At 37.6% G+C, this 25,528-nt stretch overlaps 1 protein-coding gene across 1 annotated transcript in view; it reads left to right on the forward strand.

Annotated features, from left to right (window-relative positions):
• Positions 1-375: 375 nt before the first annotated feature.
• The window catches only part of ABCA12 (ATP binding cassette subfamily A member 12), a gene marked incomplete at both ends in the record, with an annotated part of 186,263 nt that continues 161,110 nt past the window's right edge, over positions 376-25,528 (forward strand). The window contains 2 exons of the mRNA XM_082658827.1: positions 376-444; positions 12,442-12,535. Of these exons, the coding sequence (XP_082514953.1) occupies positions 376-444; positions 12,442-12,535 (163 nt within the window). The remainder of the gene's footprint in view (positions 445-12,441; positions 12,536-25,528) is intronic.

Genomic DNA, 25,528 nt, shown 5'->3' on the forward strand with positions numbered 1-25,528 from the left:
GCTCAGCTTTTTTTTTTTTTTCTTTCCGTGAGGCAGTATCTGAAGGATATTCATTCTCTCTTGAGTCTAAACTTTATGCAACAAGCAGCAACTGGATGTTATTTTAAAATAAGCAAAAGCCACCAAAAGATCCTGGTCTGGGTCCTTGTTTGAGAGAAAGAGTTGGTTGAGAAGTGTTCCTTGGTCAGGATTAACCCAAGGGAAAAATCCAAGAGGGAGAGAAGATCTGTGGGTTTCTTACCCCAGCCCGCAGGAAGGCTATGCCATGAAAAGGCTTCTGACCCATTGACACGCAGCAAGTTGGACGGGGAACCAATTCTTCTTTTGAGGTTTGGAGGAAAAGAGAGGAATTCTCTTGTTCGTGGCGTTTGAAGGATGGCTTCTCCATTTCATCAGCTTCACGTCTTGGTCTGGAAAAATTGGCTAGGCGTCAAAAGGCAGCCGGTGAGTAAAACAAGGGAAGGGGTCCTGGGGGAAAGGCTCCAGACAATTTTAAAATGTAGTGTTCATGACAGGTAAAAAGAGAAGGAGAAGAGTTTTAAATCATTTTCTAAAGCAGGAATGAGATATTTCGAAATCATCCCTGCATCTGTCCTACAGCTAAATGGGGTGAGTCTAAACATGCCCCCAAAGCTGCCTTTTGATTTCAGGAAATTAAAAGAATAAACCAGGACATGGCCCGGGCAAGAAAAGGGTACACCTTGTTACTGGTTGAATTGGAACTTGTGTTGAATTCTAGATTTTGGGCCAAAATGCTTTCAGAAATTTTCCTAATGAATTCTGTTAAAAATGAGATGAGGAAAAGTTTCAGATGAAAGGTACAATAAATGGGGGAGAAATGTACTTAAAAACCAAAACCAATAGAAAGGTTGGTTGATAAGAAAAAGTATTTACTAGAAATGCCAAACAAAGGTTAATATGTGTGTGATGCTTCAAGAGTATTATTGAGTCACTTTACTGCTACAATCTGTCTACTCAGCTTGTTGCAACATCTTTTTCTATGTGTGCTCTTACACTCATGTTTGCTTTTTAAATTACATAGCCAGCTATTACATCCTCACCAGATAGGGTGCAGGGAGATTGTGAAAGGAACTGGCTTCTGTGAGTTGTTGCATATTCAGAAGAATGTTTGAAAACTGGAGAAATCCAAAAAGACATTCGATATACTTCATTTTAGAAGGTAATTCCCAGCCTAAAATTAATAATATAAGTATTTGCAAATAATATGCATCATAGAAACCAAAGTTTATCTATACACCTTATCTCCCTCTCTAGGTTTGCTTGCAGTGCCTGACGCCTTACTTACTTACACCTTACAAGTGTTCTGATGTATGTAGTATGAGGGAGAAGTTGATTTGCCTTTGTGAATTTGGTGGATAGGATTTAAAATCACAAGGCATTATGTGATTACACGGGTGTGGGTGTGGATATAAAATTTTAAATCATTAATATTTTTACTTCATTGTCGGAAGCAACACATCGGAAACAACACAAAAGTGAAACTTTCCATAATTTTCCCACAGTAGGTTCTGTGTGGAATTCAGCAGGGAAAGAGTCTGGGTAGGTGGAGGTGGTTAGAAGACAAGAATTGGCTTCTTGGTTCTATTCCTCACTAGCTACATGACTTAAAGAGCATATCACAATTTCTCTGAGCACTGGTTTTCCCATTTGTAAAATGGGCATCTGGTCTACCATATCTGTCTCATAGGGTGGTAAGAACCAAATGTGCTAATGTATTTCAAAGTGCTTTATAAATGGTGAAACACTTGGCAAATAGATTATAGAGGGATTTGGGGCAATGTCTGTGTCGTATTTTATTCAAAGTAATGGTGAAAGAAAATGCAGGGGAAGGGAGAAAGAAAGAAATTTATATACAGTAAAGTTCCTAAGTGCTGAAAACTCAATAGTTAAAAATAAAAGAATAAAGGAACTGAAAACGTATATCTGTTGCTGATAAGCTGAATGCTAGGGTGGTATATTTTCCTTACAATTCCATTTTACCTAAAAATTAAAAATAAACCCTCAGGTGAATAAATTTTTTCATTAAGAAATTTTATCTTTAGAAACTTTAATAAGTTCCTTCCTCATCTGTAAAGTAGCTGGCATATCAATTTTCTACCTTAGAGTTTTTCTCCATTTTAGTCAATTTCTGCTGGACATGGCATATTTAAAGAAGCTGAAAGTCAGGCATGCTAAAATGTTTTCACTATGATAACTTATATTATTCCTAAGTAACCAAAATCCCTGAAAGCCCCTGATAATAATACTTTTGCCTAGGGAAAGAGAATACATGAACTCTTAGTTCATTTTGGGACATCAATGATTCAGATCTTAAGAGCACCTTGAGAGAATGGGACCTAGCACAGTCTTGGTTGCAGGAAGTGAGATCATTAAAAGTCCGGAATTTGGGGCACTACAGAAGGCCCACCGGAATCCATTATGAGTAACCAGAGGGACAGAAGAGACCTTTAGAAAACGGTGATGCCAAAAGGAGAAGGAAAGACAATTTTAAGTGGAGAGGTAGAGGGCAAAGAAAGGTGTATTTCCTCATAGTTTTGCCTAGAGCCAATCCTATGTCTTGGTACTGGAAGAGAGGACTTGAGGACACAGGTGGAAGGGATATATGTGTGCCAGTGTTACTTAAGAGGGAAGAATGAGAAAATCAAGAGGTTGGAAAGTTAGGATTAAAAAATCTAAAAGGAGATAAATGTTTTTAAAATGTGAAAAGAGAAAATATAGACAAATTAGAAGACAGAACACGTAAAGAGGGGGTATATAAATTGGAGGAGAGGACAGAGTCTTTGTACAGGAACTAGACTTTGGCATCCATCAAGCAGGTATTTAAAATGCAGGTATTTTTATCTCTATCTTTGTAATTGTTCTGAATATGGCACTTTAAAAATATACTTTTATACCCAGGAAAATAGAAATTAAGTTGTGTGACACTGGAAATGTATAGTCATTAGTGAATGTTGAGGAAAAATGCTAGTATCACCTCCATGCCATCCTCTTCCATTTTGTTTTCAAGAGAGTCAATCACAGAGCAAGGCAGTAGGAAGGATAGTGTGTAGAGGAAGAAGTTAGGAATCTATAAATGGAGACGCAAAACAAGAAAAAAATATAGTAAAATTATTAAAGTTGAGTGGGGATTACTGAGGAAGTTTATTATAAAAGTATATACTAGACTAGACAGTGAAAAAACTATTTTAAACAACTATGCTGTCTAAGAAGTAAAATAACAATGGAATAAGCTACATGTTGACTTGGCTGCAAAAAAGGGAAGGCAGGATTTTTATTTTTTTGCCGTATGCGGGCCTCCCACTGCTGCGGCCCCTCCCGCCGCGGAGCACAGGCTCCGGACACGCAGGCTCAGCGGCCATGGCCCACGGGCTCAGCTGCTCCACGGCACGTGGGATCCTCCCGGACCGGGGCACGAACCCGCAGTCCCCCTGCATCAGCAGGCGGACCCCCAACCACTGCGCCACCAGGGAAGCCCAACATTTTTAATTTTTGAGGTGACTTTCCTCAAAATTGTTCTTAGAGCTAATGTTTCTCTCTTTTTTGTAAAATCAAATGTCAGAATTCTGAACTCTTTGAGATTATCTAACTGCCTTGATTTAACAGGGCCCCTGAGAACTCAAGGTACTTGTCCAGAGTCACATAGTGAGTTTAAAAACACAGTTATATTCTACCAAAACTGGATCTCTTCTTTCCATTACCTCCTCCTGCTTCTCTATTGCTCCTAAGTTGAGTTTCCTTTCCCAATATTCTCTAATCCCTGCTCAGAGTTCAGCCCATCAACAAAGAGATCATATTTGCTAAGGAGGCCTTAGATATTGCTGTTTTTCAGTATTAGTGGTAATACCAATTCTCAATTATATTGCAAAAAATGAATACTAGAGGAGTGTGAAAAAAATACATTAGGCACCAACAGAAATGTTAGGCAATAGAGAAAGTCAATTAGATGCAGTTGCTACCCTGCTGGTCTTGTAATTTAACTCTAAAATATAATGGAAAAATGAGCATACATTCCACCGGAGATGGTTAGCAACAGGGAGGCTCACCTAATGAGATGCTAGTTAATGACAGGAAACAGAGTCCTGGGACAGCAAAGGCACTGAAGGCTTAAAGACTAGATAGTGCAAGATAAGAATTTATCTTTCATTAAGAAGATGGATTCTAAATAGGCATATCAAGAAGTGACTACAGGTCTCTATAGAAGTGGAATCTAATTCCAGACTTATGACCTAAAGAAGGAAAATTAACTTCATCTATTTATTTTCTGTTGTAACTATTTAGCTGGTGGATCACACTTTAGCTCAGTTGATGATAGACCTAGTTTTCCTATCATAGATATTCCTACAACTTGATAAACTTCTAAAACTGGATCGAATTTGACACTTCCTCCCCAATCCTCACCTTGCTCATTTAATTTTCCCCCACAATGGCTAAAGAAAAAGGAAGACTTAACTTGAAAATTTTGGGACAGGTTGGTCCATGCATTAAAATAATTTTTTGATTAAAACAATTTAGAATTAAACTCGAATTTCAAATTTAATTCTAAATCAGATTAAAATGAATTCAGTGTTGCACAAGTCACTCAACTACATGGTCAAATGTTCCAGGCCCTTTTACCTCTTCTGGATCTGTACTATTTACTCCCTTAAGCCCTTTTAATTGTTCAAAAAATTTGTATCTACTTGTTCATTACGGTGCCTGGCACATAGCAGACATGCACATTTTATTAGTTTAGTCAAGCAAAAAGTAAATGAGGTAAAGATGTTTTGGAAGTGGAAGCAATAGAGAAATAATTAGCTTAAAGCCCAATAAAAATGTGTTATTTTCATAAACATCAAAGAAGGTTTACCAATCTTCAAATTGTATTATAATCTATAAATATGGATTTCAGAACATTGTCTTGATCCCAGTTTTTAGATGGGTTATTTACGTAGACGGCAGTGTTCACTAGCAGAAAGCCCAATTAACAGAACTCTTGTGCCACTTTTGTTTCCTTGTTTTGGGGGTGAAACTAAGGTTTATTTCACATCTAAAGTATCACACTCTTACTTCTGAATATGAACCTTGTTACTTGTTAACACCAAGTAACAGTCACCTTTGACTTAACAGACAATGCAAAAAGGAAGGAATAGAAGAGGAAGAAAAAGACTGTATATAGGAAAGTCTGGGCGATTTTTATTTTCAGGTTTGTAATAAAAAGTTATGATTCTAGGTTACAGCTCAACATTTAAATGACTTTCAATGCTGTCATAGGCTGAACTAAGAAAAGTGTGGTATTGCAATCAAAGAGAGCTAGTAATCTATTCTGTAGGGGTTTGGCTACAAAACTTAGTGGTTAACTGTGCAGGTGCTGAAGTCAGGCTCCCTGGGTCCAAATATCAGCTCTAGCGTTTAGTGGCTTATGGAATGAAGGCTTATTTAGTCTCTTTAATATTCTAACTTCCCATCTGCAAGAGGAAATGAGGTGATTATATTAAATGAGATAGTGCATGTTAAGTGTTTAACGTAGCATCTTGCACATTCTCAGCAGTCATATATTAGCTATTATTTGGAGAACTTTATTGAATTTTGACATTAATTTTAAGAAGACCACTTGACAACAAGAATTCACCCTGGGGAAGATATTTTGAAATCATATTTAACAGGGAATTGGTGAAGGAACTGGCATTGGTACCCAAGAGGAGAGGATTTTATCTCTATTCGAATACTTGTAGAATTCTCCTGCCGGAGGGGAAGCCAAACTAAGACAAATAAATGTTAGTCATGGGAAGGAAGATATCACCTTGATATGAGCAAAAAAATCGGACAATGTGAGTTGTCCAATAATGAAGAAGTCTCGTGAAATATTGAACTTCTAGTCACCAGAAACATTCAAGTACAGGCTGCATAACCATATTGCAGAGATGTTTTCCCTAACTTTTCATGTACCAGTCATTCTGGACTTATTTCTTTTCCTGGAATATTCCACCCTCTTTCCTATTTGTGGGTCTTCACCCATATGTTTCCCCGGCTTGAAAGACTCCCACTTCTTTCTCATATTCTGTCCAACACACATATCCTTTCTTCTGCCTGACCGTTGTTCATCTTTTAGCTTTAGATTCAGCTCCCCTTGCTTTATCTTCCTTTCACGCTCTTGACTTCCTATATCTTAGCATTATCTATTACATTTGGTGATAATTTTTTTTCATGTTTCCCTTCCTCAAAAGACTGAAAATTTTAATTGCTCTATCCTCAGGGCCAGGTACACAGTAGGTGCTCAATAATTTTTTATTGTGTTAATGAATGTATAAGCCTTATATGAATGATTACTATAGTGTATGTTAAACTGTAAGTTTCCTTAAGACTCTCCAAGACTGTGGTTTCATGGAGGGAAATGGAGAATCTTCATCCTAAACATTTTACTTTTATTTATTTTCAGAGTTAAGGAGAAGAATCCCCATTGAAATCTGGAAATTGTACTGATATTCAGTATTATTCATTTCAGACATAACTAACTTCTAACCACTGTAGTGCAAGGGATACAAACTCAAATATCTGTAAGGGCAAGACAGGCAATGTAACTGTGTGAAATGGGACAAGCATAGATGGTAGGAAATGAGGACATTTATGATTAAGACTAGAGAGTGAATATCCTACTTACAGGCATTCAAATAGTAGTAGTTTCTCAGATTTTTAAATATATAGTAATACATTGATTTAAAGTTCACCTGTATCTTATTTTCTTATTTACTTTCAATGAAAATAAGAACATAATAAAAATGATGGCCACAACTGGAATCAGGTGTACTAACAATAATTAGAATAAAGGGTTCTAACAAAGTAATGAAGTGTGAATGACTTAAAGTTGAAATTATGTGCTCTGCCAAGATTTTTCAGAAAATTAGATTTGAAAGGTTTTGAGAGATTTGAAACAACAGTTCTCAGCAAATGCAGAGGCAAATGTTACTAGGTAATTCAACTGAGTTAAAAAGTACTACAGATCTTGTAGTGAATGGAAATTTTGGAGTGAATTTACATTTGTTTCATTCAAGGAATTTCTTAAGATTTAAACCTAGAATTTTGAGTGGATGACCTCACTGACTTCAAGGCCACTGAAGTGTGTCCTGTCATCATCATTAATTCTCCAAAACTTATCACCTGTGTTGTGCAACAGGATAGAGTTCCTAGATAGAAAGCATGGTTTTTTTTTTCTTTAAATCTCTTTTCTTGGTCCTCTTCTCTTTTGCTGTCTTTTATTTATTTTTATTTTTAAATAGATTTAATTAATTAATTAATTATTTTTTGGCTGGGTTGGGTCTTCGTTGCTGTGCACTGGCTTTCTCTAGTTGCAGTGAGCGGGGGCTACTCTTCGTTGTGGTGCGCGGGCTTCTCATTGTCGTGGCTTCTCTTGTTGCGGAGCACGGGCTCTAGGCACGCAAGCTTCAGTAGTTGTGGCATGTGGGCTCAGTGGTTGTGGCTTGCGGGCTCTAGAGCTCAGGCTCAGTAGTTGTGGCACACAGGCTTAGTTGCTCCGTGGCATGTGGGATCTTCCCGGACCAGGGCTCGAACCTGTGTCCCCTGCATTGGCAGGTGGATTCTTAACCACTGCGCCACCAGGGAAGCCCCTCTTTTGCTGTCTTTTAAAAATTGGTTCTGGATTTTCAAAAAGAATTACTTTTAAAATAATTTAAAAATTTTTAATTTTAAAATAATTTCAAATTTAAGAAGTTGCATGAACAGTACAAATATATATTTTTCTAGAGCTAGTTGAGATTGGTGCCCCATTACCTCAGATACTTTAGTGTGCATATTTCACAAACAAGGAAATCCTCCAATATAACCCAATACCACCATCAAATCCTTAGATCCAGTTCAATATTCACCAGTTCTCCCAATCATGTCCTTACAGAAAAATAGTCCAGTCATGTTCTGTATCTAGTTTTTATGTCTTTAGTTTCCTTCAGTCTGTAACAGTTTGGTAGTCTTTCCTTGACTTTAATGACCCTGACACATTTTGAACATTCAAGACCAGTTGTTTTGTAGGGTATCTGTTGTTTTGTAGCATATTCATTTAGTAGAGACTCAGGTTATTTACCTCTGGAAGGAAGACCACAGAAGTGATTCTCTGTTCTTCATGTTGCATCACATCAGGTGGTGCATGATGTCAGTTTGTCTCATTTTATGGGGAAATATTTTGAGACCAACTACGTATTCCATTCCTCATTAAACTTTCAATTTATCTGTTTCCTTATACATTTATTTATATTTACATAGACTCATGGGTTCCTAATTTATTCAGTTAGATATACTCTTTTATTAACATAATGTCTTTAATGGTTAATTTTGGCCAGTGGGTCAGATTTGATGCTCAGTTATGGTCATTTGCAGGTATCTGTGTTTTACTGATGTGTCCCCATCATTCTCTGAGATTCTCTGAGCAGTATATCTAGTGCTCTTCTGTCTGTTGGTCTACCTACCTACCTATTTCTTTCTATGTATGTATGTATGTATGTATCTAACTATCTCTGTGTCTGCATACATTCTACATATATTCTATAGCTCTGTTCAAGCTTGGACATGGCAATCCCCTAATAGCAACAAGCACACTTAGCTCTCATCCACTAAAAGAAGCTAGTGTTTCTTGAAAAAAATGGGTATTTTCAGGGCTGGGACAGAGAAAGTACACAATGAGGCAGAAACAACTTGTGGGACTGGAAAGAAAGAAAGAAGTTATACACACACATTTATCGCTGTATTTCATGAACCAGCAGTTCAGAGCCATATCTTTAATTGTAACCCAACACTACGGGGTTCATTCTAGTTTCGCCCTTTATCATGTTTATAATTTCTCTGATGGATAGTGAAAAGCCAGGCTCCTCCAACGTAGGATATGTTTACTTTTAATCAACCTTCCCATATGAAACCAATCACCTGCTCCTTGCCCTGCACAGACAGCCTCCTTACCCGACTTGGGTCCTGACACCCCATGTCTGGCTGCTGCACTGTGGATATCCTCTTCACCTTGCTAAGGACCCACCTCCCTCACTGTGTCACTGTGGTGCCCCGAGTCCTAATGTGAACTTACCTTGCTGCCCCACCTAAGGGAGTTTGGGCACTGAATTTTTCAGAAAGGGGAAAGTGAAGAGAAAGTGAACAGAAGGGGACATCTCAATAGCAAATAAACTCTGGAGAAATAAAAAGAGACAAATGCCATGGCCCACTAAGGAATTGTAAATTACTCAGTGTGCATATGCCCTTAGATGTCAAGAATTCAGGGAGTATGGAATGCAAGTGAGGTATAAAGGCACGTGTGAGATAATTAAAATATTAGCAAAAATATGAAACTCTTAAAAACTATTTTTCCCAAAGTTTTCAAGTAGCCCCCAATGTCTGTATATATAGAATCAATATTTAGCCTTTTCTCCAAACAGACAAAAAAAGTCATGGCTCATCGGTTTAATATTTGGATCCTTGACATTGCATTCGCTTCTAGGTTGTTTATGATAATATTTAGAATGGTGTTGAGAGCAATCCTGCTGCTATGAAAATTTAAATTTTATTTCTTGCTTTTGTGATTAACTTGTCAACCTTAACGTTCCTGAGATCACAGTGTGGAGGGCTTTGGATTGATTATCCTTCTAAAGTGCTGCATGCAGAAATGTTCTCCAAACCTAAAATCCTGGGGGAAATCTTGTGATAATAGATTGTTTATGGGCTTGCGGTGGATTTTACCTAAAACAGGGTGCCTTAAACTACTCTGATACTGCACTTTTGTTTGGATCTAAGTCGCGTCTAAAACTAATTTCAAAATTACCAAAACATCCGCATGAAACCATAAAATTATATCAACCAAAAGATAACTTAAAGATATCCCATGACATATGTTCTTTATTTGAATGCAAATGTACATTTGTGTTGGTGTAACTGATCTCAGTTGCTCGCTGAATTCTCATGAGGTTGCTATGGAAAATGAATAGATGTTCCTAAAAGTAGCTATGGGGCACTGAACCTACTCAGATGAATACATTTTTAAAAGGATAACTATGGCTTCAAATATAAAACCAATAAATCCACAAACATTAAATATTTTTAACCTTAATTCCTTATAGTCTACATTTCAAATGAGTCACATAGAATAAAAATTGTACCTTGTATATAGGATCTTCGAAGAATAGACTCTAATTTTCAAATATATCAGACATTAGGCTAGAATAATAACACACCTTATATTTTCATAACATGCATGTTTTTCCAATACACTTTCTGTAGTACTTTCGTATTCCTCGGAGCAGCATGATTTTTTTTAATGCTATCTTAGTATCTTGGTGTTCACATCCTTGTCCCCTGCTCTGCTTTCCAACTGGGTATGTAACTTTGGATAAGTTATGCTAACTCTCTGCAACCCAGAGAATAAAAAAGGGAGTTGGATCAGATCAAGGCTTCTTAGCCTCTTCTGTGCTCTGGATGTCTTTGACAGCCTGGTGAAGCCTATGGCCCTTCTAAGAATAATGTTCTTAAATCAGTGAAATAAATACAATTACAAATAAAACCAATTATATTGAAATTCAGTTATTAAGGTATCGAAAAGCAAGTTTATGATACGGTAATGCATGTTTATTCTATCATTAAATAAATAAATAAAGGTGAATCCATGACTACTATAATTTTAATGCTGTGATGAGTATAAACAGCACTTTGAGGTATCTGCAACGACACTAATATGATTTGAAAATATCTGTGGTTTCTATTGGTGACAAAGTCACAGGTACTTCTAATACCATTGTGGTTCCTAGCCTATATTCATCATTAATGGAAATACCAAAGAGTCATAAGCTGGAGAAAATAAAAATGTGATCTTTTTTTCCTGTCCAAGTTTAGAAATGCCCAGAATTCTGTGCATTAGATGATCTCAAAGGAAATTTCCAACAAAAATATTCCAAGACTGTAAACAGTCCTGCTAGTTAGGTAGGGTGGTGTGCATTTAGAATTCCTCTATTCCATGTGTGGACCATGGACAGAAGCATCAGCTCACCTACCTGGAGCTTGTTAGAAAGAGATACAGTACCTCCAGCCAGCCACAGGTCTACTGAATCTGAATCTATGTGCTTACAAGATCCTTAGGTGATTTGGTACGCACATTAATGCTTGAGAAGTGCTTCTATAGATTAGGCTGTTGAGCCTGTCTGGGAGCTTTTAAGCTGTGGTTAAACTGAGTACCTTAGGATTCCCCAGATCGACAGTCAGCTTCCTCCATTTTCTAAAACTTGCCCTTAAACCCGAAGTTCTAAGAATTTCGTGACAGATCTGCCAGCAAGGAGATCAGTGCTGATAGAGACACATGGAGATTTTCATGGAAAATTCAGGTTGGGAGTTACTTAAGGATCAATAGTTGAATGGGTCTAGATTGTTTTGGAGAATTGAAGAGCCCCAGGCAGTAGTTTGAGATTTGGCAGAAGCAAATCGTCTCTGCAAAATGGGGGAAGAATGAGAACAAGTCTGACTGCATAATCAGATAGAAACATAGTTTAACTATAGGCACAGTTAATGTTCTTGTGAATACATGTTTTTCACTGCTATGGAACCAATTTTATAGGTATGTACAATATGAAGCAGATAGTGTCTTATGAACTGCATCATGTTTACATGGGGAGGAAGGCCACTCCTGAAGTGTCTTACAGTGAAATTCTCTAATAGAAATTTCAATATAATATACATTTATCGAACCTCTATTCTATACCAGTGGAAATTCAGGGATGAATTAGACACTGTTCTTGCCATAAAAGAATTACCAGTTTATTTCATGAGCCAAGCCAAAAAAAAGATATATTGACAAAAAGAGTATAAGTCCTATAATAGAAGCAGACACAAGATACTATTTATAGTGGTTTGGAGGGGGTTGCATAGAACTTTAAGTTTCTGTTTACTCTTTTACTTGTTGACTCAACCATTCATTCATTCATTTGTTCAACAATGTTTATTGAGCCATTAGCCAATGTCACACACTAATCTTTATGCCTGAGCGTAGAATGCTAATATTGGAAGTGGTAAGATACATCTTGGTTGAAATTAGGTTGGGTTTTATATGCCCTGTTTAGCATGTTGAGCCTTATCCAACAAACAACTGGGAAGCTCTAAAAGATTTTCAAGTTAGGAAGTTCCTGATCATACTTGAATCTGAAGAGCATCCTTCTTGGGACAGTCATGAAAGGTGACTGGACAGGGGGCTTCAGAAGGTTATTTTAAGATTTTAAACCTGGAAAAATCCTTCTTGTGTTTATTTCAGGGTTTCTTGCATTTTTAAAACTCTCTCATTCCTTTCTTATTAATAATATTTTCAGGCAAATGTCTGGCTTGTGTTGGAATTTTATAGTATAATGTACTTCTTGTCAGGTGTTTTGGTTTAGCAATATAATTAACATTTTTTTTTCTATCATTACTTTGCAGCTTTGGACACTTGTCTTGATTTTATGGCCAGTTACTATTTTCTTAATTTTGGCTGTTACCCGGACCAAATTTCCTCCAAAGCCAAAGGCAACTTGTAAGTAAATGAGATTTGTTTATTTCCCTAACTTTTGGATTCTAGTTAAAATTTATTTTGCTACCACTTCAGTGTTTTATTGTAAAATTTATTTTTCTGAGTAGCGTTCCCACTTGGAAGTGTTTGTATAAATGCTTAGTATGTCTTTTCCCCAGTCTTTTGAATCAGTAAGAAGTTGAGCCTGTAATATTTATCTAGAAAAATATAAAGTATGTAGGAGCAAGAATATATTTTAATCTTTAACTATAAAATTTTAACTCATTTAGTGTTCATCTCATAAATCCCACCATAGTGTGTACACCGCAAACAAGCAGCCATCTCAAACTTAGATCATCCTTTTCTCTTGTATCATAGCAGAAGCCATAGAGTGGAATTTGATCAACTGAACAAATGAAATCCAGAGTACTATAAAAATCTCATCTTTCTTCAGGGCTAATTCATGAATGGTGCAATGTATCAAAACATTTAGTTTAAAAGAAGATTATTTTCCAATTAGTGTTGTTTCAGTTACATTTAGTCATTACCAAGTTATAAAATGGGCACAATGCCCACTCAGTTCGTGATTTCTTTTGGATCCAGGATGGAAATGCAGAAGAGACTCAGAAAAGTCTTCAAAACTGAGCAGGATGAGCCTTTTAACCCCAATGATGTGACCAGTGTTGTTTTTGCTTTTGTTTTTAAACTTCGGAGTCAGTTTTCTTAGGAGAGGAGTAAAGTCAGGTCAGATGTTTCATGTTTCACAAAGCAGCCATCTCCTAAAAAGCTTCCTGTAAATCAGATTTCTGAAAACTCAAATTGTATTTCAGATAAATTATGGTAATCCACCAAATAAAAGAGCACTATGCCGAATTATTTGTAAAGAGAATAATGAGCTAGTGACATTTTAAAGTAAGCACAGTGCTTTTCAATCACCCAGCCCTAAGAAGTAAGGTGAGAGCCATGGTGGAATCTACTTGAATTACACACAATATGATAATTCAAAAGAAAGTATCAATGCAGTTAGTGTGAAGCATTTAAACTCTTGGTGCTAGAACAAATAATTCCTTACATTTGAATTGCACCTTATCATTTCTAAAGGACTTTTGCACAAGTGATTATGTAGAGTTATTGATGAGATTTTATTAGGTTGTTTATAAAAACAGCATAATTTTGTTCTCTTCATATTGTGTGTATATTAGTTCTTTATTATAACAGATTAATTCCATTGTATACTGTTGGAATTTATGTATTCTTGTATATCTTAAATAACATGGACTTCAGAAATAATGCATTCAGCACATAAGGACAAATACTCTTTGAACTACTCTAGTTAAAGATGCTAATTATCAATTTGCTAGCGATAGTAATAGGAGTTTGTTAGCTCCTTTCAACAACTTATTTTCACCAATTTCTTGTTCTTAAGGATTTTTCAGTTATATAAAGTTCCTTTTCTAAAACTTCTAAGAGAAAAATATAAGGTGTGTGAGTGAGTAGTCTTAAACCAATTGATGTTACCCTGTAGGATTTAGAGATTCATGGGGAAAATCATGGAGAGCTCTTATAATCCCACTAAATTATAAAGAAAAACTTGGAAAAGCCATGTGACAAGTGCTTCACAGACCAAATAAAAGGCTCTGCAAAACACACTATCCAAAAGGAAATGAATAACCATTTTCTACTGTGAACCTATTATCATACTCTAGTAATAATTAGCTTAGAATATATTATGTTTGTGGGTAGGAGGGAACAAAATTATAGAAAAGTTCAAACATTGAAAGTATTTTTGCTAGTCTCTCAGACCGTGTAAGACTCAGTCTAGAAAATAGTTTATTGGTTTGTTATTAGAACTGAAAGGGACCCTCTCACTTTACAGATGAGAACACTGGGACCCAAGGAGATTTTAATTTGCCAAAATTCAATCATGTGGGATAAGAGAGAAAGGTATTGGAAACCACCTTTATTTATTCTTTGTCCATGAGATTTGTGTCATATCTTACCCTCTTACACATAGAGCCAAATACAAAGTATGTCCAAGATTTTAACTCATCCTATAATCAGTAGAGTATAAAATGTAATTTTATAATTGGAGGTACTATTCTGTAGAGTAATGTAGAGAATCTAAAACTAGTATAGATGCAGTTACTTTTTTTTTCTTTCTTGTGGTAGAGAGAGAATAACTTCAAAATGATAGTTTGGATTTAGGTTTTTTAATTCTATTTTTTTAGATTGTTGTTTTTCTTTGTTTCCCACATCTATTATACTGGAAGATTCAAATGAGCTGATAATAATCATGATAAATATTTCTTGATCTCATACTATGTAATGGCTGTGTTCCTTATTTCACCGTCAAGAAAACCAAGGCACAGAGAGGTTAAGTAACTCATTCAAGGTTGCACAGTTAATAAGTGGTGGTGTCAGTATTTGAACCCAGACAGTCTGGCTCCAGAATCTGGTTTTAAGCTCATAGGCTCACATTTCTTACATCCAGTAGTCAGCACTAATTTTTCATGTTTCATTATTTAGGTTTTGCAAAAGTAGACTAAAAATTAGAAATTAGGAATATAAACTCCTTCCCTGTCTCTATCATGAAATAAAAAAATATGGGGAAGAAGTGGATTCTGATGTAGGTATCAGACTTATCCTAAATATTATTTTTTAATGTGGAATGCTGCCCCTGTTTGACAAATTCTGCATGCATCATTGTAGTTCTAGTATCACAGAAATCAGATCCTGCTTAACAGAGTAAAAATCCTTTTTGGACTTCAGTGACTTCTTCAGTACTAGTTGGGCAATAGAGAAATGAAGATGAAACTCCAGACTACACCCCAGCTGAAACTCAGCTATGGTGAGAATGGGAGTTGTCATCCCGTGGGTACATTCTGCTCCCAGATTAGCCAGGCAGGTATGTAGGACTGGTAAATCATTCAGAGCAAATATAATCAGCAACTCAAAGGACTCCCTCCATAGTCCTTCTGTTGGGCCCTGGAGAAGGCTGGATTTTTGGTGAGTAAGGAAGCTGCTGCAGTCCCTGCCATGGTGAGCACCAGTCAGAAGCAAAATGCTTACTTTTGGCATCATCTGCCTTCATTTACTCCCTTTTGTGTTGCCACCAACAGCTTAGGTTAACTTGCCCCTGCAAATAATAAGTCCCAGGTAAAGAAAGCTTTCCAAAGGCTGGCAGACAGGCCCAGATACTTCTTGTTCACAGGGAGAAGAAATGGGCCTACGCGCCAGGTCTGAAATAGTTCCAACCGCTTGTAATCTCTACAGGCAGTGGCTTGTCAAGAGGCAAGCTTTAAAAGCCAAAATATTATGCTTAGGAGCAAAAGCAAACAAAAGCAACCCAAACTCCCAAATCACATTGAGGCTAAGCCAAGCTATAATGTGCAGAGAGTTGCTTCTGTCTCCTTTCAACACGTACATACCCATGAAAGTGCAGGCAAGCAGTTCCTCAGTGATGATTACTTTACAAGACCCGCCCACAATGAAATAAGTGGCCTCCCAAACATGTAGTATTGCCAACGAGAAGTCACATTTTTATGAAGTTAATGAGAAACAATGTTTTTTAAGTGGTTGAAAATATCACTGAAATGGAAATTGTACTGTACATATATGATCATGTGCTGAATTAAACTCCAGCTGTCTCGAGGCTGTCACTTTCTAATACCCCTGCCCCCTCAGAAAATAAGAAATTCAGCCAATCCCACAGCTGAAAACAGGGACTGTTGGAAGGCAAGGGAAACTGCTAACTGAATGATACCTAAATTTGTGTTATCACAGGGTTAAACTGAATTCCACCCATCCACGTGTGACTCAGCAGCTTTGGTAAATCCAAGGTCATCATTCCTGACACGTCTTTGCTTCCAAAGCATACATTTTGTCTTCATGGATGCAATAAAAATAATAATAGTAGTAAACATTTATTGACAGCTTGACCATCGGCAGGCACTGTGCTAAGTACTTTGCATATATTTCCTGAGTTAAGACTTACATCATCTCTTTGAACTATGTAATATGACTATTCCTATTTTAAAGGTAACAAAACTGAGGCATAGAAATGTTAAGTAATTTACTAACGTTCACATAATTACTATGTCCTTGAGCCTGGATTTTAACCACAGTTCCCTCCCCTCCCCCAACCCATACAGTGAGTTTTTCCAGGTCACAAATGCCAACAATGGCAATCCTAAGGCTCATTTGAGTTTACAACCTCTCCAGTGTCTTCCTCGTACCACCTGTTAGTACTGTCGGAGATCAAAGATGGTTGTAAAAGTGAACGCAGTTGGTTTTTCTATTTGTCAGCAGCTCTAGGAAAAAATGTGAGAAGAAGGATTGAAATTATTGATTACTTGGCGGCTTGTGGGATCCATGGGTGTTGTTATACCTACGGTATCTGAATTGTTAGTGGGAAAGAGCCTATGAGGCCCCTCACTGGTGAAGGCTTTGAAAGCCAGAGGAATGAGGTTTGTTCTGGCCCTGCTCTTGCTCTGACTTTTTGTGTGGTGTGTTTTTTGTTTGTTTTGTTTTGTTTTGTTTTGTTTTTTTGCGGTACGCGGGCCTCTCACTGTTGTGGCCTCTCCCGTTGTGGAGCACAGGCTCCGGAAGCGCAGGCTCACGCGCCTAGCCGCTCCACGGCATGTGGGATCTTCCTGGACCGGGGCACGAACCTGTGTCCCCTGCATCGGCAGGCAGACTCTCAACCACTGCGCCACCAGGGAAGCCCTGTGTGATGTGTTTTTATGAAAGTGAAGGCAAGTGCACAAGGATAGAATTCCGGGGTGCACCATGCTCTCCAGAACACTCATGATTTAATAGTATTAGTTGAGAGACCCATGGTAAATAATATCCTTTTGTATGTTGATTGGCTAAAATTAATGTAGGCTTTGTTCTGTGAAGATCAGAACTCATCATCACTCATCTTCTGCTCGGGATTGCCCCATCCGATTTCTCCATTCTCAGGTGTGCCAGCAACTCTAGGTAATCTCTCAGGTTAGAGACATCTGAGTCATCTTGACTCCTCCCTTTGCTTCACCTCCCAAACCACTATCCTTCAAATCAGAATCCATCTTGCGAAATGCGTCCTGGAGTTATCCCTTCCCTTCCATACTTCCTGCCACCGTTTGGTTCAAGATCTCGGTTTCATGCCTGGATTTCTTCAAAAGGTGTATTTTTATTTGTCTATTTGTTTTTTATTTGTGTTTTTTTTGTTTTTGGTTTCTGGAAGCCCTGCCTCTAACTCTTCCCACATTTTATCATCAGATAATCCCCTAAAATACTCTTTGGGTCAATCAGATTTCAACTCCTCTTTGCCTCACTTTCAGGACCTTCGTAATTAGGATTCATCCAACTTTCTGTTCTGAAGTATGATGCCTGTGCCTAAAGAAACTGTTTCTGAAAGTCTTCCACACATCCCATGCTCATGGCTCCCCCCACCATTGTCTATTAAAAGACAAGCTTACCCTTTCGCCTTCCCTGGTCATTCAAACTCCAATTATTTCTCCTTTCTATCTTTCTTGTGGATATATTGGCTACTAATGAGTGGTCTTTGACCGCTTTATGCTTTAATCTGGACTCACTCATGGACAGATAGCACATTAATAGCAGAAATCACATCATAACATCACACTCTGATCACACTCTTGTCAGATACAGCGTAATTCCTAACATAGGGAACAAAATAGGAATGCTATGTGTTGGTCAGAATTCGATACAGTTTGAAAAATTGATATGGATTATTAGATTACAAAATTCATCCAGAGCTGGATAATAAAAAAATCAGTGTAAGTCAGGTGGGTGAAGGACAACAAGTTAGCTTCTTTAGAGTTTGATTTTTACTTCTCTTACCCAGGTAAACATGACTGTGCTATCAAAAATGTCTATAATGGTAATATTAGGAAAAGAAAATGGATATAAATCTCCCTCACTCCTCCCCAGGTAGATTTACTTGGGAATTTCCCTCACAAATTAATAAATTCTTGTGAACGCATATGAAAGATTTTTGTGTGGGAGAGACTTACAGTCTGCTTCTTGTTTAAGTTCCAGAAATGTTGGAACAGGTTTTTTTTTTTTAAACACTTTTATTGGAGTATAATTGCTCTACAATGTTGTATTAGCTTCTGCTGTATAACGAAGTTAATCAGCTATATGTATTCATATATCCCCATATTCCCTCCCGCTTGTGTCTCCCTCCCACCCTCCGTATCCCACCCCTCTAGGTGGTCACAAAGCACCGAGCTGATCTTCCCGTGCGACGCACTACCAGATATAAAATAGATGATAGCTAGTGGGAAGCAGTCGCATTGCATAGGTGGTCACAAAGCACCGAGCTGATCTTCCCGTGCGATGCACTACCAGATATAAAATAGATGATAGCTAGTGGGAAGCAGTCGCATTGCATAGGTGGTCACAAAGCACCGAGCTGATCTTCCCGTGCGATACACTACCAAATATAAAATAGATGAAAGCTAGTGGGAAGCAGTCGCATTGCATGGAACAGCTTTTGAATGTCAAAGCCAGAGTCCTATCATTTACTTCTTCCATCAGTAAGTCAGTAGTTAACTGTTTTGGGGAACATTACTGACCCTTTAGATGACAACCCAGAGGTAAATTCTGTGAAACTCATAGAAGCCGAGGACTGGGATTAGATGGTGATTGCCTGCTCCAGCGCTCCGGGCAGACCTGAATGGAGCAGGAGGAAAGGGGACGTGAATACGGCCCCGCTACACTTGTGCACAGGGACGGCCACAGTTCCTGCTGGTAGTTGCCCATCTCCCTGACTTGGAATTCTGCCATTCTTTCAGTCAGTGCAGATGGGCACACCCTAATGCCACATAACATGACAAAAGGATTTATCAACTAATTCCCTCTTAGGCTTAGTGCACAGAGTTGCATCAGAGAACGGGAAATACCTTGAAGTACAATAACAATTTAACAAGCAGAAAGATAAAGCGTAAAGAATAGCTGTTGATTGCCCAGTGGAGGATTTTGTTTTTCTGCTCCTTTTGCTTCATCCCTACTTTTGATGATCTACCTTACAAGCTTCCCACAGGTGACTGCCTCACTGAAAGTGGCTCTGGGAGTCACATGCCTTCTCTTTTTTTACTCCCTTTCCCTTTTCTTCCCTTTATAAAGAGCAGAGGAATTCCTGTTACTGTCAGATAGGAACCTCTAATATCCAAGCCTGTCTGATAAATACAGATAAATAAATGATTGCTTATAAAATTCTCACAAGTATAGTAATGTCATTTGCTGAGGTACCACTATCAGTTGATGTTTCCAATATACCCTTGGAGCTAAGAGGCTGATTTAACAAAGTAATTTCAGCCAATTCCTTTTCACTTGTCAGAGAACATAGAGCCCACACACAGGCTCACAGGTGAGGGTCTGGCTTCATGGTTGGCTGTGTGTTTTCCTGAGTGACTGTTTTATTAAACCTTCCTCTAAGCACCACCCAGGAAAGCTGGCCTACCAGACCTTAGGCATTTTATGCTACTCTCGCTATTCAGGTTTTCTCATTCTCTTTGATCAGGTCATATCATGTCCTCTGCTTAGATAAATGAACCAGTGTATTTTTAGAGTGAAAGTATCTCTCATGGAAGAAATGCCACAGCATACAATATTGGCTTGTCTCAGGTCAGTTAGAATTTCATTGTGGGTTAGAATTAGAATGACCTATAGTATTTTCACATTAAAAAATAAGATCTTTGTTTTGGTTATATATTTATGTACTTATGCTTATTTATAAAATCATTACCATCGTGAGAGGCAATGTAGGGGCTTAGAGCACAGACTAGAGATGCAAGCTGCCTGTATTCACACATAAGCCCAGGATAAAACTCCTGGATTCTTGGAGCCTCACTTTCCATATCTGTATATTGAAGTTAATAATAGCACCTACCTCATAGAGTGGTGAGAATTAGATGAATTAATACTTGTTAAATACTTAGAAAAGTACCTGGCACATAATAAGAGCTACATTAGTGTTGGATATTATTTTTTATATTATATATGATATAATAATACATACAGAGTATAATATCAATAATTGAGTATCATTGAAATCATCTAGGCTGTCATTATTTGACGGATAAGAAAACAGGCTCAGAAAATTTAAGACACTTGATTAAGGTTTCACATTTATTCTTGCCATTGTCACATATTTAAAAGGTATCTCATGTCTGTGCTGATCAAGAACGTCATGAGGACCCAGAGCAATCAAGTCTATAACAGACTATGTATCAGGAACTAAAATAAGTACGCAGTGCAATAAATTCCCCAGTGGAGGTCGGACCAAGAGCAGAAGCAGCAGAAAAGATGGAATCCAAGCAGTTTTACCTGGAATCAGGGCTAGGGCCATGGGGAGGCAGATACAAGGCAAAATTTGAGGGGTTAACAAAAACTCAGTAATCAAGATCAATCATATTTCAATACAATATTCTAAAATATAAAAATTAATTTTAAAATTCAATATACAAAATACCAACATTTTAAATAAAGTCAAGATCAGTGTTACTGCTTTTTCTTTTGCCTTGGGCTCCGGTGTGGCTCATATAGCACTACCTGGGATATCAGGAAAGGTTTCACAAGGAAGTTCTGTGTCTTAGCATGATTCTTAAAGAATGAGTAGGAGTTTGTCAGCTAGACAACTAGTGTCTTTGCATTCCTAACAGAGAGCAATCAACATGAGTGAAGACATAGGACATGAAAGAGTTAGATGTGCCAGGAATTTGGAGTTTGCTTTGTCTGAAAAAGGAGAATGTTTATTGTGAGTGTTGGGAGATGAGGCTGTTTGGTCAGTAGCAAAAGTATTGGACTTTATTTTGAAGAGGATGAGAAGACATTGGGACTTCTGAGTAAATTAATTTTGTTTTAAAATATTTATCTCTTTTTCTGACCATAGAAATACATGCTCATTTTTTAAAAATTAAGTAATTTAATACAAGTATTCATGTTGCAAAAAGGAGAAGTCTCCTTGCCTTCTAAAGTAATATAAGTAACATAATCTTGCCTTCTGAAGATAACCATCGTTAACATTTCAGTGTACATTTTCTCAGATTTTTTCTCTGCATATAACACACACGCACACACACACACACACACATACACACAACTAAAATTCGAACATTGGGATCAGATAACATTTTAGAAAGAGTTCCTACAGCAGAATGAAAGAGGGTTTAGTAGGAACTGGTGACTGGCTTGGGCACAGAGTTCTGGTTTTAAGACTCGCACTTCAGTTTTCATTTTCACTATCTCTTGATTACCCTGGAAATGCTAGGGGGCTAAAATGTCTGTAGACTTTTCTATCACAGCTGGTGATTTCCCCAGAATTTTTTTTAACACTGCCTCCTTCAATTCTTCATTTTCTTTCCAGATTTTCAAATCCAGATTTCTTTAAAGAATAATTACTCTTTATAATATGGAGGTCTTCCATGCACAACTAGCTATAACCCTCTAATTTCATACTGTCCAAATGAGATTAACACAATTTAGGACAAATCTGGGAGTGGAATTGCAGCTAACTGAAGAGAAAGTAATACAGGAATCACAATATTAACAGTGCTTTTTCTCCTTATCTTTTCTCTATCTTCATGATTTACAAACAGATACACTTAACCACTCGACCTTAATCAAAATCATCTAAATACACCTGTTGAAAGACATAGATTCCAGGGTTTTGCTGTAGGCTTTCTTTTTTTTAACATCTTTATTGGAGTATAATTGCTTTACAATAGTGTGTTAGTTTCTGCTTTATAACAAAGTGAATCAGCTATACATATACATATATCCCCATATCCCCTCCCTCTTGCGTCTCCCTCCCACTCTCCCTATCCCACCCCTCTAGGTGGCCACAAAGCACCAAGGTGATCTCCCTGTGCTATGCGGCTGCTTCCCACTAGCACTGTAGGCTTTCTGAATTGTCACCTGGTGATGGTGATGGAGAAGGTGGTGATGAGATGCTGAGGTGATGAGGTGCTGAGGGTAGTGAGTGGGGTGGAGTTTAAAGAACTCCTTAGATGATTCTTATGCAACCTAATGTTTGAGAGCTATCTTTTTCTTTCTTTTTAATTATTTTCTTATTTGAAGTCAGTTGCATTTTCTACTAGCTCCCTACTATTGAATGAATTTAATTCTTTGAGTTATTTCATGGAAGAATTTGCTTTCACCCTGTTACCTTGCAGCCATTGCCAGCATTCTTTGCCTCATTTTAGCACTGAATCTTTTGCTGTAATCCTAAGGATGTCCAAAGATTCACCATTTTTCATGTCTTATGTTGAAGACAACGTTTTCAGGACAGTTGAGGAGAATGCCTTCTCTCAAAGAGTACCATCAGATTGGTGACTAAGGAAAGAAGTGTTCATAATTCCCTGAATTTTTCTGCACAGATGTTTCTCCAAGATGATTTCATGGTTAAGTTACATGGCCTGGGGAACCCAGTTCCACTGAAACAAGTGTTTCACACTCTAACATTGCATCACTGTGCTGCTAGTTTCGTAAATATTAGGAGAATGAGAAAATGTCCAAAAAATCACTTCATTGTTTTGAAATCGCTGCCCTCTGTGGAGATGATACAAAGATGCTTCTGGAGATTCATATTCTACAAGACATGCCTAGAGCTGTAACAAATAGGCCTGCTCTCTGCCCTTAAGGTGCTTACAATCTAATTGTGGGGGGAAGAAACACACACATAAAAATTTACATGCCATAATAGATGAAAAAGTATAACTAAAGTAAAAGTGTTAGATATAACTCTTAGCACAGTGCTTTGCACATATCAGAAGCTCAGACATTTATTGATTATTTAATAGCGACATGTAATAATAATATAAGTACTTAGGAAAATAAGTAGTATTAAATAAGCAGCATTGGTGACAAAAACTACTGGAATTTTAAAAAAGGAAGAGATTGCTATGAATTAGCGTAGTCAAGAATCACCCCAGTACTTGAGCTTGGAAGGAAAAAAGATGAATATGATGCCTATGCAACAAGAAGCTATGTGCCCTTCAAGAGTTAGAAAGGTCAGGATTAAAAACTGGGTGAGGGTAGGTAGATTGGTTTGGCCAAAGTCGAGTGTGCTAAAGAGTAGAGGAGATCAAGTTGGGTGGGGTTTGATCATGTAGGGTTTTTAATACTAGACCTAGATGTTTGGATTTTCTCCTGTAGTAATAGAAGCATTGTGAGGAGGTATTTAATTTTTCTTTTTCTGATATGGAAGCTAAACTAAAGGAAGTTTGAAAGATTTTCTTCCATAACTGTTTACCTTCATCCAGATGTTTCTATCACAGGCTATATTAGTTATCTATGGCTCTATAACAAGTTGCCAAAACTTAGTGGCAACAACAGTAAACATTTATTATCTTCCAGTTCCTATGGGTCAGAAATTTGATAGTGGCTTATCTGTGAGTTTTAGCTTCGAGTCTGTTACGAGATTGCAGTCAAGGATTTTGGCTAGGGTTGCCTTCATATGACACCTTGACTAGGGCCGGAAGATCTGTTTTCAAGGTGGATAGCTTATATGACTAATGAGTTGGTACCAATTCAATTAGGCCTCAATTGGTGAGGACCCTCAGTTCCTTTCTGTAGGTTGCTTCAGTGTCCTCATGACCTGGCAGCTGCTTCGCCAGACCAAGCAATACAAAAGACAGTCAGATGGAAGTTATCCTTTTTATCACCTACCCTCGGAAGCCTCAGAGCATCATTTCTATCATGTTCTGTTCATTAGAAATAAGTCACTAAGCCTGACACATAGTCAAGGGCAAGGGAATTAAGCTCTGCCTTTCAAAGGAAAAAGTGTCAAAGATTCTGTGGACACATTTTAAAACCATCCCATGGACTAACAAGAGCCAGTGATACAATAATAGTGTACATGAAACATGCTTGAAATATCCAGCCCCATCACAGCAGAGTCCTTATCTGTTTGAGGCCTTACTGCATTCCTTGCACCTGGCACAGGTGCCTGCACATGGAAGCATCATTAAATATTTTTTGAAGTATTGCTATTTTGTAGATGAAGATATTTATTTTCAGAGATTTTAGTGACAGATCTCACTAAGTAAGTGTTGAAGCCAAGATTTAATTTGGTCTTACTACCCAAAGTCTCTTTCTACTCACCATGCTATCTGTCAAACAGAATCACTCATCTCTATTGGAAATGCTCACTTGCTATTGGCATAGCTAACAGAACCACTCTCTGGAATATTACCTGGCATTTAGTAGTCACTCAAGAAATGTTTGTTAAACAAATGAACAAATTTAGTGCAACAATACATGAAGACCTGAGATATGAAGAAATCTGTTCAGATTTACTGGCAAGTCAATGGAAAACTGGGGAATACAGACCAGAATGCTTGCTTCTTTCACAGGTTATTATTTTATCATATTCATTGAAAGGACATCGTGTCTAATGTATAGAAGTTAGATACAAAAAATATAGGAATGTGGAGCTCCTGTGATTTGAGAAGTTTATGATATGATGACTCTGCATAGGATTCTGTGTGGAATGAACTTTGTATCATTGTGCCATTGTTTTGTAAAATTAATTAATAATTGCTTTACAACGTTGTGTTAATTTCTGCTGTACAACAAAGCGAATCAGCTATATGTATACGTATCCCCTCCCTCTTAGACCTCCCTCCCACCCCCCACCCCCCATTCCACCTGCTGTATAGCACAGGGAGCTCAGCTGGGTGCTCTGTGTGCCATTGTTTTGGATAGTCTTTTTAAGAGTGGGAGTGGATTAGAGGGGAGGAATAAGTGTCGTTCAACTGGAATTCCTCTCATGTGAATAGCATTATGCTTTGATATTTAACCCACAGACAAAGGGAAACAAATGAATTCGAGAACAGCATGGCATACCTAAGCTGTCACACACCTCTCCACACAACTCTAACACTGTTTACTCTGGCAAAATTTTGTACCAAAATTGAACCTAATCTGCACTGAAAAACTTCACCCACCTCCACTGAATCCTGTTAGCTTTAATTAGCTGTTTATAAGATTGCATGCTAAGCAGAG

The sequence above is a fragment of the Grampus griseus genome (assembly GCF_964374135.1).
Source record: "Grampus griseus genome assembly, chromosome: 7".
In the NCBI taxonomy this organism is placed as follows: Eukaryota; Metazoa; Chordata; class Mammalia; order Artiodactyla; family Delphinidae; genus Grampus; species Grampus griseus.